This window comes from Lemur catta, chromosome 1 (genome assembly GCF_020740605.2).
Source record: "Lemur catta isolate mLemCat1 chromosome 1, mLemCat1.pri, whole genome shotgun sequence".
Lineage (NCBI taxonomy): Eukaryota > Metazoa > Chordata > Mammalia > Primates > Lemuridae > Lemur > Lemur catta.
The window spans coordinates 59749169-59766216 of record NC_059128.1 but is presented as its reverse complement, the minus strand read 5'-3'; the positions used below and the strand labels follow the sequence as shown (position 1 = coordinate 59766216).

General features: G+C 33.1%; 1 protein-coding gene across 1 annotated transcript in view; it reads left to right on the top strand.

Moving 5' to 3' along the window:
• The window catches only part of SCFD1 (sec1 family domain containing 1), a 101154-nt gene that overhangs the window by 55610 nt on the left and 28496 nt on the right, over positions 1 to 17048 (top strand). The window contains exons 15-19 of the mRNA XM_045569339.1: positions 2709 to 2805; positions 7451 to 7521; positions 9125 to 9204; positions 14012 to 14074; positions 16204 to 16279. Of these exons, the coding sequence (XP_045425295.1) occupies positions 2709 to 2805; positions 7451 to 7521; positions 9125 to 9204; positions 14012 to 14074; positions 16204 to 16279 (387 nt within the window). The remainder of the gene's footprint in view (positions 1 to 2708; positions 2806 to 7450; positions 7522 to 9124; positions 9205 to 14011; positions 14075 to 16203; positions 16280 to 17048) is intronic.

Here is a 17048-nt window from a genome sequence, read left to right as displayed (position 1 = left end):
GATATAATTCACATGTCATATAATTCACCTAAGTAAAATATATAATCTAGTTGTTTTTAGTATATTTACTGTGATGTTGTGACCACAGTCTGATTTTAAAACATTTTTGTTATCTCTAAAAGAAACCCTCTACCGCTTACCAGTCACATTAAGTTGCTTTTGGACTCTGTTTTCATTGCTCACTAGAAGTTAAAGTATAAGTGAGTTAATACACCAAGAATAGTAAAATGAATCAAATGTCTGTACCTACATAAATCGATGAACCATGTTTTTTTACTGATTTATATAGTTACAGACGTTAGATTACATTATGAGATTTAGAATACTTAATTTTATATATTAAATCACTAAAGTCTGGATTCTTTACATTTTTTACTCTAGAATTTCAGTAATCTGCTTTCATGACTTTTAAAAATAATTACTTGGTCTGTATATGTCCTACTCTTGGCTTCAAAATTCAATAAATCCAAGTACTTGTTATGAGCCAGATGTTGTGTTAGACCCCTGGGGTTAAACATGTAATTAGATACACTCTAGGGAGTTTACAGTTTTAGAAAGATGACACATGAACAAAGGACAGTAATATAATGTGATCATTGTTATTGTGAAGAGGTATATGAAGTATCATCAGTACACAGATAAGGGAGCAATGAGTTCTTCTGGCCAAGAAAGAAATTGGAGAAGGGACAGGGAGGGGAAACAGCAGAGATTGAAGAAAAAGTTGCAGAGAACCTACAAAAAGGTGGACCTCAAAAAATGAGTAGAATTCACTGGGCAGATAATGGAAGAGCAATATATTTTTAAAAAGATAAGAGAATAACCTGAGCCTATGCCTAGAGGATTAAAAGCATACACAGTGTTTAATGAAAAGTCAGTGAGTTATTTGGTGTGACTAGAGGGAACTGAATCTAGTGGTAAAACAGAGAAGGTTGGCTAGATCAGATTGTGAAGGGCCTGGAAGTCAGTGTAACACCTCATTTTATCACCTTCCCCCTTCCATTTCTAGCTTCACTCTGCAGATAATCGCTTTTCCTAATCCAATATTCACATTAACATAATTCCTACTACCGACATCCTAGTTCCCCAGGAGCTTTCTTTGACTTTTTTCACTACTTTGCATCCCATATCCTTACTCATGTTAATTATTAAAAATCCATCTCTTTCCTATTCACAGCTACCACCCTGGTCTTTTTCTTAGGATCCTTTTTATATTTCTTTTGTTCAATTTTAATATTATTTCTAGGACTTTCTCATTCCTAGGACTTCACCTCTTATCTATTTTAGTGTTCAAGGTAGCTTTATACAGTAGCTAAAATAGTTCATGTATCAGGGAGTCTGAAGATTATGAAATGGCCAAACTCTTTTCCTTATTACACTCTTCTCTAGAGCTCAATGAGAAGGAAATTCTCCATGTACTGATGTAGAATATATTTTTCAGTGAAAGGAAGAAGCAGAAGAGTCTAGTATGTTACTTTTTGTGTCAGAAAGGAGAAGGATATTAGAATATAGACTCTCTTTGTTTATATTTGCCAAAGAAACTTTTTAAACTATAGAAGACATAATCTAGGAGCAGGTGGAAATGGGATGGAAGAGGACAGGGGTGAGAAATAAGACTTCTCAATATATACCTTTTTATGTTGTGATTTTTTGAATGTCTGTATTTCATTTATATTTCATCTGTAAAACTCTGGTTTTGTGTGCCACTGCAAGGGAGTAGGTTTGAGAACTCTCTGATTTCCTGTTGCCCCATATATGAAATTCACTCCTCAGTCTACTGTTCACATGTCTCTACTCTGTTATGCCTTGGTATGATCTTTTTAACTGAAATGAACTATATCTGTGTCCCCAAATCACTTTCAAAATTCAACTCAAAATTATCACTTCCTCCTCCACAGTTGGTTAACTATTTCACCCTATCATTGTAGCATAAGGTATTTATGTTCTATATTTATATGTTGGTTTTTATAGGTATTACTAAGTATCGTAGTTTATTTCATGAATGGTTCTACTCACACTTTTTAACACCTTCAATAGAAAGCATGTTCTTTTCTCTTTTGTATTATCTGAAGCATAATTTAAGAGATACTTGATAATAACTTTCATTTACTCTGGAGGATTCTAATATATTAATTTCATTTGGATAATTTCAATCAAAATTTTAGATTAGAAAAAGTCAAAAAAAGTTTTGCTACTTTTCCATTGTCTAAAACTTCAAATATAAAATGGGAAAATTAATGAGGAAAAGCAGTTTTATTTAAAAAAAAAAAAAAAAACCGTGGAAAATAATTTAATTAGGGTAACTTTCTATTCAGTTAAGGTAAATATATGCAGATTTACACACTAAAAAAGTAAACACATAACTACCTGGCATTAATTTGCATGGAGTACAATATGATTTATATGCTAGCTACTAATTAATATAATAATTGAGAATTGTGTTTTTTTATCTTTGCTAATATATTTATGACATGCAGAGTTAATTGTGAATTTATAAGTCAAATATGGCAAATAAAATAGTAAATCTATTGGTGGTTTTTGTTTTTTACATGAAATGTGTGATCAAAAATAAGAAACTTTAAATTCTATTAAGAAATGAACATTTGTTTTTAAAAAAATTGATCATAGAATATGGAAACTTGTAAGCTGAGAGACCCTTAGTACATTTTTGTTGCTTAATGTTCTCTCATCAAATATTTATTTTGAAACAGACAAGAAAACTGGATGTATATTTTGAATATGAAGAAAAAATAATGAGCAAAACTACTCTGGATAAATCTCTTCTAGATATAATATCAGACCCTGATGGTATGTACCATAAATTTGAGGTTGATATAAGTTTCACATCTGATGAATCTAGCATTTCTGAGTAAAGTTTGAGTAGAATTACTGCCTTTATGACAATCAGTGCTAGTAATGAGATAATTAAATGAGCTATTTTCTGTTGAAAATTTAACACAGCAGTTCTTAAAGTGTAAAAATGATTTGCATTTTATTTCATTGAACTTTTCTTTGATAGTATTTAAGTGCTTTTTATATTCATTTGTTTATAATGATATATAGCTGAAACTTAATTTCTGCTAATTTCAGGAAGATTTGAAAGTATAACATTCAAAACAAGTGTGTCTAAGTGATACACTTTCTAATTACTTTGATTTACTACCAAAGAGTTTCTTTAAAAAACATATTTAAAACTGAATTCTATTTTACATGTTTAGAGAATTTACTTTTAAAGGAACTCTGTATTCTATCTCTTTATATTTATATTTATCTAAATATTTGTATGTTAGAGTTTCTTAAAACATAACTATACTTAGAAAATGTAATCTAATTAGAACTTTTAATTATAATGATTATGGGACCTACATAGAGTCTTAGCCTCTAAAATTCTTTAAACTTTAGAGACCTGTTGATCATTTCAGAATAGCTTTAAATTCATATCTCAGCTTTTTCCAAAATGAATGAAAAGCCTAAGACCATTTGCATATAAGCTATTTCAGCTGAATAATGAGGGTTTTTCAGTTACAGTTTTGATATGAATTTTAAAAAGTTCTGTTTGGTAATTAAGGATTCCATTCATAAAAACTTCTGAGGAACCATAAATATTGTTCGTAGTTTTAAAAAGCAACATAGCATTTTGAATGTATATGCATTTTACAATGAAAGAAATGTAAAAGGTTATTTATAAGTCCATCACTTCTGAGCTATTCCTTGTTATGTGCAATAAGTTTTGAGTAAAGTTGAAACAAATAGGTGTATTGATAAAAAGGTAATCAGAGCCTTTCTTTTTCCTTTCCCCTTTCTTTCTCAATTGATTTATTCCTGAATACATTAAATAGGGTAGAGCAAGGTAGGCATTCGTGCAAACTAGCAATCAGATACTGCTTTAGTCCTGAGCAAGATGTGTAACCTGAGCAGAATGACAGAGGCATGTACACATGAGTTAGAGGGAAGGTTGGTAATCTGGCATTAGATATCACAGCTCAGGAGAGTTGAGCAGAGTGTTCACATGTGGGAGCAATCTAACTAGGGGTGTAAAAACTAACAGATTGAGGAAGGTGACCCCACACAGGAGCAACCTAGCCTGGGCCTACATGGGGTGAGAAGTATGTCTTGGTATGTGGATGGGTCTATTGTAGGGAATCAGAGCCCAAGTGAAGGAAGAAAGTCATCCATACGGGCCAGGCAGTGGCAGCAGAGATGGAATATTTGTTATACACAAGGGACTGGGTAAATCAGTAAATATATTGGATAATATAAAAGGAGCCAGATTTCCCATTATCAGAGAAAGAAGTTATAAATATAGGAAGGGAAAGAACTAGAATGAACCTATAGTTTGGGGTTGGAATTAGAGGTGTTGGTGTGAACTTAGTGTTCCCACTATATATTTGTGTGATATAGAAATAAATATAGATAGCGTGTGTGTATCTTTGTGTGTGTACTCATTCCCTAGTTGTGCCAACTACGAAAGAGGTCCTGGGAGCAGCAATAACCCACTAGTAAAGATTTTCAGTTATAAATACGATTTCCACTAGGACTCCTTGGAGAAGTGGCTGATTAATTCCAGAGCTGGGGCAGGGAGAGAAAGTACAAAATGAGTCTGGAACATGTCAGAAGAACCCAAAAGACACCTCAAAAAGGCTCCAGATCATGATAATTTGAGCATCAGAATAAGTAATGATAATAACAGATTATAACCCACTGAATGAAATAGGAAGCCATGAGTCCATACAGACATCATAAAGGAATAAATTGAAATTTTATAGAATATTGACAGTTTCAGAGTACCTCCCCACAAAATACTTGTAAAGAGAGAAAAAGTAACTTTATAATGGAGAAGCCTAATTAATATCTTATTAGGTAATCATAGTATACATCATCAGTAATGAGCCATACTGCAATAATGGTACACCACCCAGTAGGATTTAATGAAAAAAACACAGCATCAATTTTTGATATTCTTGCCAAAGATGTATAACCTAGGTCTGTTACGAGGAAAAATCAGACAAAAATTAATTGTGTGATATTCTAGAAAAAAACTAGCCTATAATCTTAAAAACGATCAAGGTTATGCAAGTCTGGAGGAACTGTTTTATACAGAAGGAGACTCAAAGAGGCATGACAACTGTATGTAACACATGGCTCTGAAATGGATCCTTTTGCCATAAAAGACATTATAAAGACAATTGATAAAACTCGAAATGGGACCTGAGGATTAAAAGGTAACGTATGTATCATGTAGTAAGTTACTACATCAGTGTAGTAACCTGTCAGTGTTAATTTCCTGAGTTTGATAATTGTTATATTGAGGTTATATTGGAGAATGTCTTTGACATTTGAGGGTGGTGGAACAGCAGGTCAGCAACTTACTATCAAATTGTTCAGGAGAAAAAACTCTCCAAACTATACTTAAAATTTTTCTCTAAGATACATCAGATTACTCAGTGAGGAAATTCTGACTTTAAAATAGAGAGGAGTCACAGGAGAGATTTAAGTGTGACAAGAGGTTTCCAGGGTATAGCTACAGACTCTAGAGTAATTACAGTTGTAAAGGACCTGTTTTTATAAATTCAATTTGGTTCCCCTGTGGTTATGTCATTATAAATTGGTAAAATTTATGAGCATCAAAATAAGTTTTGATGCTCACCAACCCTTCCCATCAGATGACTCTTTAAAACCTTAGCAGGTATTCTAGGACATTTATTAACTCTATAGTAACTATAAAACGTTTCACCTTGAGGGATAATAGGAACTGTTCCTTCTTTAAACAAAAGAGGGAACTTCTTTTCTACTATTAGAAAGTATATGCTAAGAATATTAAAAACAACACACAGGCCCCTAAAACTCTGAAGGAGGATAGGGCAAGCCCCATTATTCTTTTTCTGTCTTTGTCCTCTAGCTTCTTGGTCACAGTTGCAGCAATAGTTGTAGGAAGTGCAGGATGGGACAGGGTAACTAAAGCCAAAGTTTTCTGGCTACAGCACCAAAAAGGGAAGGCCAAGGGAATGGGAAAGTGCCAAGGAGATTGTGGAGAGGAAGATGCTTAGGAAAGCAATCTTACAAAGTTGTTTATGAATTACTGGGCTCATCCCTGAACTGCACATGCAGGAAACTAAACAGCATTTCAAAGATTAAGAGGTGAAAGGCTAGACTACCTGCCAGTTCCTAGAATGGCCACTGGCTGATGGGACAAGTCCCAATAGCACTGCAAAAGGTTTTGAAAATAAAATCAGTGATGGAAGCACAACCCCTAGAAGTATGGTGGAAACATCAGCGTGCGCCCAGCCCAGCTAAGTGCCTGTTACAACAAAAATATCAGCATTCTCCTAGTATTTAATAGGACCCTGAGTGTCATCACCTAATATTCAAAATGTCCTGGATATTTATTTATAGACATGAGAACTTTGGGAAACCTATTACTGATCTTTACTTTACCATTCTTTGTCATTTTCAGGGAATAAAGATAATTTGAGAATGAATGTCTGGATTCCAAATCATACTTTTAAAAAATCGATGGTTCATCAGTCATTATGTTTTTTAAAAAAATCTAGTTTTATTCCATAATAAAATGTAACAATTCTGCATTTTTGCATCTTAGGACACACTCTGGAGTGAGAGTGAATATTGTTATTTGTTGAGACCAGTACTTTGTCACATTTCTACTAAAATGCACCTAATAGAAGATGGGAGAATAAATTATTTTCTCTGATCAGTCTTGGGCTTCGGGTAATAAGAGTAGTAGCTCAGAGTACTGCAAGCAAGAAATTTCTTTGAAATCTTATGTTTTGTTCTAAAATTTAAGGCAAATATATTCTGTATAATATAACACTACTTATTTTAGTATAAAAGTTTGGGTTCCCAAACTTTATAATAATATAATACTCTTCAGAAATATGTACAATTAAAGGCCTCAATTTGAGAAGAATGACTTTAGGCTTCAGCTAGACAATTGTATTTAGCCAGCAAAGTTTCATAACCCAATGACCTACAACTGGTTTCCCAGTTGTCCTTATGGAATTGCTCCTAGTGCCCCTTTGCCATCTCAAAAGTATCCTGTTTTATTAGTCGAATTGTATGATTACCCTGCCTGTATCCGTTATTTTTTTGGGTGGGGGGAAGGAGAGCTTTATGTTCTATAAAAAACAATCTGCAAATTGGGGAGTCATAGCCTTCAGTACAAGTGAAAGTGTGCTCTCCGATATATCTGTTCTTTTCATTTTGAGTTTATATCTAAAAGGTAAATCTCAACATTATAGACAGTTTGGAAGAGACAATAGAGATGCTTCCATAATCACAGCCCTCTAATCTCACATTTAATCTTTTTCCATATCTGTATATTTTGTCATATTTATATATGCTTTGACCTTTGATGTATTTGTAAGTGTTGACTCTAATACATAATAACCACAGTCATGAAAGTCTTTTTTGTTTATATCTGTTTTCACCTATGTAGCAGGAACTCCAGAAGATAAAATGAGGCTCTTTCTTATCTATTATATAAGCACACAGCAAGTACCTTCTGAGGTATGTCCTCTATTCAGTTATTGGGAGGAGGGGGGAATGCTTGTTTGCAGAGTACTACAGTTAGAATTTTAAAAATAGACGTCAAATCACTATGGCTAAATATCTACTTCATTCCTTTCTTTAAAAGAAAAACAATTTGTTAAGGCTGGTTCTATTTACAGCTGAGTTTTATGGCAATATTTATTGTGACCAGGGGGAACTATCCACTCATGAAACCTCTGACTACTTTTAAGTTGTTGGAATATGAACTGAATTCAAGTGGCCAAAATTCCTATTTTTGGAAAATAACTATTCTAAACTAAATTAACCAGGTTTGCTATGCTTTTTGAAAGGTTGATCTTGTTTTAAGATTGTTTTAAAACTAATGTCCACCACAGAACTGTCCTATAGTGTCTATTCTGTAAAGGAAAGTGGTGATTTTTGTATCAGACTTTTTGCTGGATTGACTCTTTCTTTTTATTTAATTTTGTTTGTTTTTAATAATTTTTTTTTCAAAAATCTTTTGCATGAAGATGGGTTGACTCTTTCTAATGTTAACTCAGTGTAGTTTTACTGGATGAGCAACAAACAGGAACCTCAGAGGTGGCATCTAAAATATAGCTGTTCTAAGCACCTTCCCTTTACAAGGCTTCTATTGGTTAAAAATATTTGGCATATTAAAATAGCAAACTGAACCCAGCATTTGCCATTCTCCTTTACCTGGGGAATACAAATCTTGACTTTTATTTTAATTCAGTAAGAAAGTGTGGTTTTCTTTTTAGAAGTATCACATTAATGAGAGGTTACCTATATCTTAGGGAATTCTAACAGCCTAATTATATATAATATTTTCTTAATGTATGATTTTAAAACTTAATTCAGTATTCCCTTAATTGGACCACAAAATATTTTATTTTTGTTTGTTTTTGGTAAAGATTATATCTTTTCATAAACTTAAGTGATCATTAAGAGGCTTGAAGCAAATTATGACCACTAATGACAGATTCAAAGCCCCCAAAACGCAAAGTAGTGAAAATCTCTGGTTTGTTTTGGTCTTAAAAGTTTCTCCCTTTTAAAATTTTTATAGTGGAGTCACTATGATGATAGGTTCCTTTAACTTAACACAAATTCAACTTGACTTACTCATCAGGAAATAAAAAGAATAAGTGAAAAAACAGCAATTTAAAAGGTGTAGGACACCTGTTCAGTTAATGGAATCTAGAATAAATATGACATGGGAAACCTGAATCTGTAGGTCTCCTCAGTCAATGTTGTTCACCTTGTGTTTCTGATTTTGAAATATTCTTGATCAAGCCATATCATTCATTTAGTACTTATCCCAAGGAATGGCAGTCTGTTTCAGCAGTAGAGGAAAAATTGACTTTGTTGGACTTACTGAGGGATGACAAAATACTGTACTTTATAGGTAACTTGGGAGCCTGTTAAAATTAATTTTCATTATACATGATTTTTGTCTCAGGTGCTCACTTGGGTGTGACTCCACTGTACTTGGGTACTGAGAATTTAAACTCATGCCTTTGGTCTAACTTTCTTATTAATTGACAACAAAGTGATCCTTCATAAAAGGAAAGTTTTTTGTCATATAGTTCTTTTCTTATTTTAGGCTGATTTGGAGCAATATAAAAAGGCTTTAACTGATGCAGGCTGCAACCTTAATCCCTTACAATACATCAAACAGTGGAAGTAAGTTTTATTCTCTTCTTTAATTCCCGTCATTTAAGAGAGCACAATTGAAGTGTCATTCCCAAGAAAATGAGAATGCTAATGAGAAAATTGAGCAATGCGTTGGTGGTTTTTTGATATCCAGTGACATAAATATTTCCTTGTCTGGCCCACCCTATCCACAATTTAAAATTATATGCAACAGTGATACCTTCTTTCCTAGGCAAGCTCTATGTTTTCTTTACTGATAAGGTGAGAATGTCAAAGACTGAAATGTTTTGCATCAAATGCCTCAGAAGCATTAAAAGGAAACTTAAATTTCACTAGAAATCAGAGAAATGCGGATTAATGTAATGCAGAAATATAGAAAATATCATTCCAAGGATACAGGAAAACTAATTGGTACATTCATACTCTGCTATTAGGAATATAAATTGTCACAATTTTTCTGGATGATGTAAAAAGTTTTTTAAACATAGCTTTGACCTAGTACTTCTCTTAAGGATTTATCCCAAAGAAGTAATTAGAGTTATAAAATCTTAGATGCAGCTGTATTAATGAAATTTTGAAAACCAACCTAAATGTTCACTAGTAGGATTGGTAAATGAAATGTGGCGTTTCCAGATAGAATACAATTGAGCCATTAAAAATCATATTGGGCCGGGCGCGGTGGCTCACACCTGTAATCCTAGCCCTCTGGGAGGCTGAGGCGGGTGGATCACTCGAGGTCAGGAGTTCGAGACCAGCCTGAGCAAGAGCGAGACCCCCGTCTCTACTAAAAATAGAAAGAAATTATATGGACAGCTAAAAAAAAAAAAATATATATATATATATATATATATACACACACACACATATATATATATATAAATATATATATATATATAAATTAAGCGGGCATTGTGGCACATGCCTATAGTCCCAGCTATTTGGGAGGCTGAGGTGGAAGGATTGCTTAAGCCCAGGAGTTTGAGGTTGCTGTGAGCTAGGCTGATGCCACAGCACTCACTCTAGCCCAGGCAACAGAGCGAGACTCTGTCTCAAAAAAAAAAAAAAAAAATCATATTGTAGAAGCTTACTTAATGACATTAGGAAATGTTCCTGTTATATTGTAAAATGAATAAATAGTTACAACACATTCGTTGATTTGTTTGATAAATATTTCTTAATAGTGAACATGTTAAGCAAGATCCCTACTGTCATTGAATTTACATTTGTATTGAGGGAACAGTTAATAAATAAGCAAATAACAGAACAATCTTAACCCATGTTAAATGACGTAAAGAAATAAAACTGAATGATAAGATTTTAACTTGTTGGGAGTGATAGCTAAATTTGCTTAAAAGATCAGGGAGAGCGTCTTAGTAGGTCACAGTTGAGCCAAAATGTAGATGACATTTTTTACCATATGATTCCTATTTATCCCTCCATGTATGTGTGTGTGAGTATACACATATATAATTTAATTTCATCATTGAAATGACATATACCTAAATGTTAATAATGAGTAACTCCAAGTGGTACAATTCTTTTTCCTTTTGGGTCTTTTATTTTCCAAATTTTCTACAATAAACTTTACCTTCAAAATAGTTTTTAAAATAATTAATTTTTAAGACTACAAGATTGAATAGGCTTTTTCTGATAGCAAGAGATGTATACCAAATTTTTAACAGTGACAATCTGATAAGTTTATGAGTGCTTTTTATTATCTATACTTTTGGGTTTTTTTAAATTTCTTTTTATTTAACTGTGTTCTAATAATAAGAAAAAAAATGCACAATAAACCTTTGTTTAAAAAGAAAAACTGGGCTGAGCACAGTGGCTCACACCTATAATCCTAGCACTCTAGGAGGCTGAGGCAGGAGGATTGCTTAAGCTCAGGAGTTCAAGACCAGCCTGAGCAAGAGGGAGACCCCATCTCTACTAAAAGTAGAAAAAGTAGCTGAGCTCAGTGTGCACACCTGTAGTCCCAGCTACTTTGGAGGCTGAGGCAGGAGGATCACTTGAGCCCAGAAGTTTGAAGTTGCAGTGAGCTATGATGATGCCACTGCACTCTAGCCAGGGCAACAGAGCAAGACTCTGTCTCAAAAAAAAGAAGAAGAAGGAAAAGAAAAACTTTCTTTTTCAATTTTTATAATATGGGTTGAGTTTCCCTCATCTGAATGCTTGGGACCAGAAGGATTTCAGATTTTTTTGGATTTTGGAATATTTGCATATATATAATGAGATATCTTGAGGATGAGATCCAAGTCTAAACAGAATTCATTTATGTTTTATGTACACGTTAAACACAAAGCCTGAAGGTAATTTTATACAATATTTTTAATAATTTTGTGCAGTTGGCCTGAGATCTGTCACATGAGGTCAAGTATGGAATTTTCACTTGTGGCATTATGTTGATGCTCAATAAGTTTTGTATTTTGGAGCATTTCAGGTTTTCGGATTAGGGATGCTCACCCTGTGTATACAATTACACATTTGGCTGTGTGGCATATGTCATTGTTTTTGGTTTTTTTTCCTAACCACTAGATAATGTGGAACATTGTTCTTTTTATATTATGATTTATTTGGAACTCCTTATTTAATACTTGAAGATATAAGGGGAAAGGCGGTTTTGGGCATTATTTTACACAGTTATAAAATATATAACCTATAATTTGTAACATTTTTTTCCAATTCTAAGTCATACCAGTTTATTGAAAGAAATTTTAGAAAACTCAAAAAGGCATAAAGAAAATAAAAATTTACCTGTAATCTCACCATCCAGAGACTACAGGTAAACATTAGTGTATGTCCTTCCAATCTGTGTGTGTATTATAGATCGTTTTTAACATTGGGAAATCATTGTTATAGATGGTTTTGTATTCTAGTTTTCAGTAACTTTTATCATGACAGGTTTTCATTGTCTTTCGTCTCCAGTGGTAGTATTTACTGTTTGCATAATATTCAGCCATTTAGATGTACTATTATTTATTTAACCCTTCTTTGTTTATAGTTTCTAGAGAAAAAATAATTTTTATTAAGGCAGAAATTCCAATCCACTGCTGAAAACAGTTGATTCATGTCCTCCTGAACAAGATTGAAATTTTTGTGTTTGGGATTTCTCTGATGGTATTGTCAGCAAATTTTGTCAATGTCCTCCTGAACAAGATTGAAATTTTTGTGTTTGGGATTTCTCTGATGGTATTGTCAGCAAATTTTGTCAATGTCCTCCTGAACAAGATTGAAATTTTTGTGTTTGGGATTTCTCTGATGGTATTGTCAGCAAATTTTGTCAATGTCCTCCTGAACAAGATTGAAATTTTTGTGTTTGGGATTTCTCTGATGGTATTGTCAGCAGATTTTGTCAAAATTGAAATTGAATAGTTGAATATTTTTACCATTTCAACTACTACATCTTAGTAATTCCCATTCTTTTTTTATTCTTATAAAATTTTCTTTAGGTACTCTTTTTAATTTACAATGCATTTGAAATAAGTATCATGAAAGAATATTGGTTGACATAAAATGTTTATGGTATGCCACTAAAATGTGCTATAAAACAGTTATGTACAATATGATGCTAATTTTGTTTCTTAAATCATATGTGTTATATAGGCATATGTCCAAAGATTAGAAGAACTTATACACAAGCATCCTAACAGTGGTTACCTCAAAGTGGTAGGATTCTTCTAGGAGCATTCTATGTTTTCTGGATTCTCTATAGTGAAAATATTCTCAGAAGGAAAATATTTTTTAAAACACATCTAAGTGCCATCTTTTTGCCCAGCCTTCTACAATCCTATAGTTGAAAGAGATTCTGGACGTTGAGAAAGAGTTGAAAACTAATGACTCTATGCAATTAAGTATAAACATCTGGCATAGAATATAAATAAAGGGAAAAATCATTGGGTAGTAGAATTAGAAGAGTGTTGATAAAGAAAGTGGTTTTGAACTGTCTTAAAAGAAAATGTGCAGTTTCCGTTGAAGAAGGTATGAGTTTATACTCCCCAAAGGACAGCATGAACAAAGGCATGTGTCTGGGATCATGAGTTTGGAATGTGGGGAATAATAAAGAGACTAAATTTAATTATTGCATCATTGTTCTTCTAAGTCATCAGGTCTCTACCTGAGTTCTTTTTTCTTAATGGTCAGATATAAAAAAGGAAAAGAAAAATCATGTTGGAGAAACTAATGCATTTGTGTTTTTTTAAGAATTTCAATGTTTCATTAATAATTGTAGTGTAGTTGAAAATTTATTTCTCTAACGATGATACGACATCTCTTTGGTTCTCCTGGAGAGAGCTGGAACCCATTATACTAAGTGAAGTATCCAAAGAATGGAAAAACGAGCATCACATGTACTCACCAGAAAACTGGTTTCCCTGATCATCACCTAAATGTACATCGGGGAAGGATACCAATTGGATATCAGACTGGGATGGGGGGTGGGGGGAGGGGATGGGTGTATGCCTACATGACGAGTGCGTTACACACCCTCTGGGGAATGGTCATGCTTGAAGGTGCAGACCTGGGGAGGTGGGGGGGGGGAGGGGATGGAGGTATGACTACATGATGAGTGCCAGGCGCACTGTCTGAGAATGAGAACGGACGCGCTTGGGACTCTGACTCGGGGGGATGGGAGGGACATGGACAATGTATATGACCTAAACTTATGTACCCCCATGATGAGCTGAAATAAAAAAAAAAAAAAAAAGAAAATTTATTTCTCTTTTCATAAAATGTCTGCATAATAGAAGTTAGAGTTAGTTAATAGATATTTTAATACCATGATACTGAATGTTAGCTCTAATAATCAGCTTTTAAATGTATCCTTTCTATTTCATAGGGCTTTTACCAAGATGGCCTCAGCTCCTGCCAACTATGGCAACACAACCACTAAGCCAATGGGGTAAGTATTTTTTATAATTCTGATTGAATCTTTGTACTCCAAACCTTAAGTAGACTTTCATGCCTTAAAAATACAGTGTCTGATGCTTCGAATGCAGAATGTTTTCATTATGATACAGAATAGATGTTTACCTACCTTTGGCTTCCTTAGATGGTTTAAGTTGTCATTTTTTCCCAATTTTTAAAATTTTATTGATACATAATTGTACATATTTATGGGATACAGTGTGATATTTCAGTACAAGTGTAATGATTAAATCAGAGTACTTAGCATGTCCATCACCTGAAACATTTATCATTTCTTTGTGTTAGGAACATTCAAATTCAAATTTTAAAATGTGAGTTAACATCTTTTACATGGTATGAGCCAAAACTTAGATGACATTTTTTAAGTATGATCCCTGTTTGTCCATTTATCCATCCATGTGTTTGTGTGTATGAGTATACACATATATCCATTTAATTGCATAGCTGAAATGATAATACACCTAAATGTTAATAGTGGGTAGCTACAAGTGGTAAATTTTTTTTCCTTTTGAGTGCTTTTATTTTCCAAATTTTCTACAACGAACATTACCTTTGAAATAGTTTTTATTTATATGCTTCTTTGTTCTTAAAACATTACAGTTTTATTTTCTGAAAATATTTGAAGGTTAAAACTATTTGTATATCAATGTTGATAACTAATATAGATTTGAAACTAGGCACTCAATATAGATCTGGGCATAGTGCTAAATGATAGGTAAGAAGGCCTCAGGGACAGGTATGAATTCTTACTCCAGAGAATCTATATGTGATTTTCAAAGAAGCTGAACAAGATAATTCTGGCTACTTTTCCCATACCATACAAGTTTCGAATTCCTAGTTTATATCTTAGAGGTAGAACAAAACTACGAAGCCAGAGGAAAACAGGTTTATCCTACCTCACATTGAGCAACTGGTATTAATGAAACAATTTCCAAAAACAAAAGTACCAGGCCTACAGCAGGACCTTATAAATACTTGGCAAAATGCATCCAACTGGCTTCACCTTGGGACAGTTCTAAGCAGGTTAGCACTCTCCTTCAGAGTTGCCTGGTGCCAGGAATTGCCTCGGGGCCATTCATTCCAACAAAAATTACTTTCTCTTGTTTCTGTTAATGAAAGGATTGCCATCCTGTTGCGTCTCTTCATTTCAGAGGGAAGTATGGGCAAGATAGGGGAAAGGAAAATATTTATGGAAAATTATCCCATGTATTTAATAAAATATACTTTTTAGTTTCTTGCCTTAAAAATCTTATTGAATAATAAAGCCTGTTAGATTTCTTATAGATTTTGTAGTTGAGGATTTTAATAAATGTGTTACAAGGAAATCTTATTTGATTTGAAGGCTATCTCTAGCCTTCTGATATTATAATGCAGGATTACTATTTTGTCTCACAACTCATACTTTGATCCCATATGAGAAACTGTTTGAACCATATGTATAAACCGGGTATGACAAGTCATTTGTTGGTGTTCTTTTTGTTGTTTAAAATTCAGACTACATTCTTCAGAGATGAGGCAAAACTCACTAAATGTGCTGTGCTTCACGTTTTCATATGATAGATTTTACATATAGAGGGAGAAGACAGTATACAATGCAGGAATGGATCCAGCTACTATGATATAAAGAACACAGTAGCATTTGACCTACTCATAATATTTATAGACATATATATTTTCAATATATTAGTGTAGTTGAACTAAAAAGCAAGTTGTTTGATTTACTTACTATCTTTACATTTATTGTTTTAGCCTTAAGGCAATCAGGAAGGCAAGCAATTCTCAAGTTATAATTTGCCTAAAACTATCACTAAGCCTACACAATAAAGATGTTTATTTTGACGGCAGCTCTTTATTTTTATATTTTTAAACAATTATTGACTAATCAGAGTATTTCATTACTATTTTGTTGTTAAATAAAATTGCAGCAGTGATACCTATGGCAGCAGAAATTCTCAAGACCCTTCTGTTTAGTGAAAAACAAAGGTGGTAGGTATAGTGAAGCATCAGCATGTGGTGTGTCATCAGGCAAATATTTTATCTGTAACAAATTTGAGAGGCAATTTATACTTAGCGTGGTCCTCCTTCTCTTTTCCTCCTACTTAGTCTCTTATCACGAGTCATGAATACAGGATCACAGTTTGTGATGGAAGGAGTGAAGAACCTGGTTTTGAAACAGCAAGTAAGTACACCTGTTAGAAAACATACTGATAACTTAAACATAAGTTCTGACAGGTTAACTACTCAGATAGGGCAACTTCTGGAATTACTGGATGAATAATTAGGAATAAAATAAAATCAAGGAGTCCTTTATTGGTATATTTAAGACTATCAGGATATTTTCACATGTATACCTCAGAGCTCTGTAATTTTTATGCTTTTTTTAAAAATTTGCTCATTTGGACTTTGTTTACATTTTGATTTTTAACTACCATCAAGTTTGTGAAAGTACATTAATTGAAAGCATGAAATTAACCTATTTGAGCAAATGAACTGCTACAAAATATCATTTGTTTTAAGATATACTCATAACATTAATAAGCTAATGAACTTCATAGTCTAAAGTCCTGTGTAAATTAGAATCAATAAAATATTATAAGTAGAATTTATATTTTGGGGTAATAAAACTACAGCTTAGATTTCACATTTTGTATTTTTTTAGTCCTTAGTTTTACATATAGGATATTTGTAAATGATTTTTATGTTTCTGTGGTTTTTTTGTTATTCTGATGTGTAGATATTCTGCCTCAGAGTCATCATAAATTGGTTTCTTTTCAAAACAGATTTTTCGCTTTTTATTATGGAAATCTTAAAATATGCATTATCAAACTCTCTAAACCCTTCCATACTCAACATCCATTCTTGTTTCATCTATCCCATGTGTTTTTTATTTACTTTTACTGGAATATTTTAAGGCAAATCTGAGACATAATTATGTACAAAAATATTCA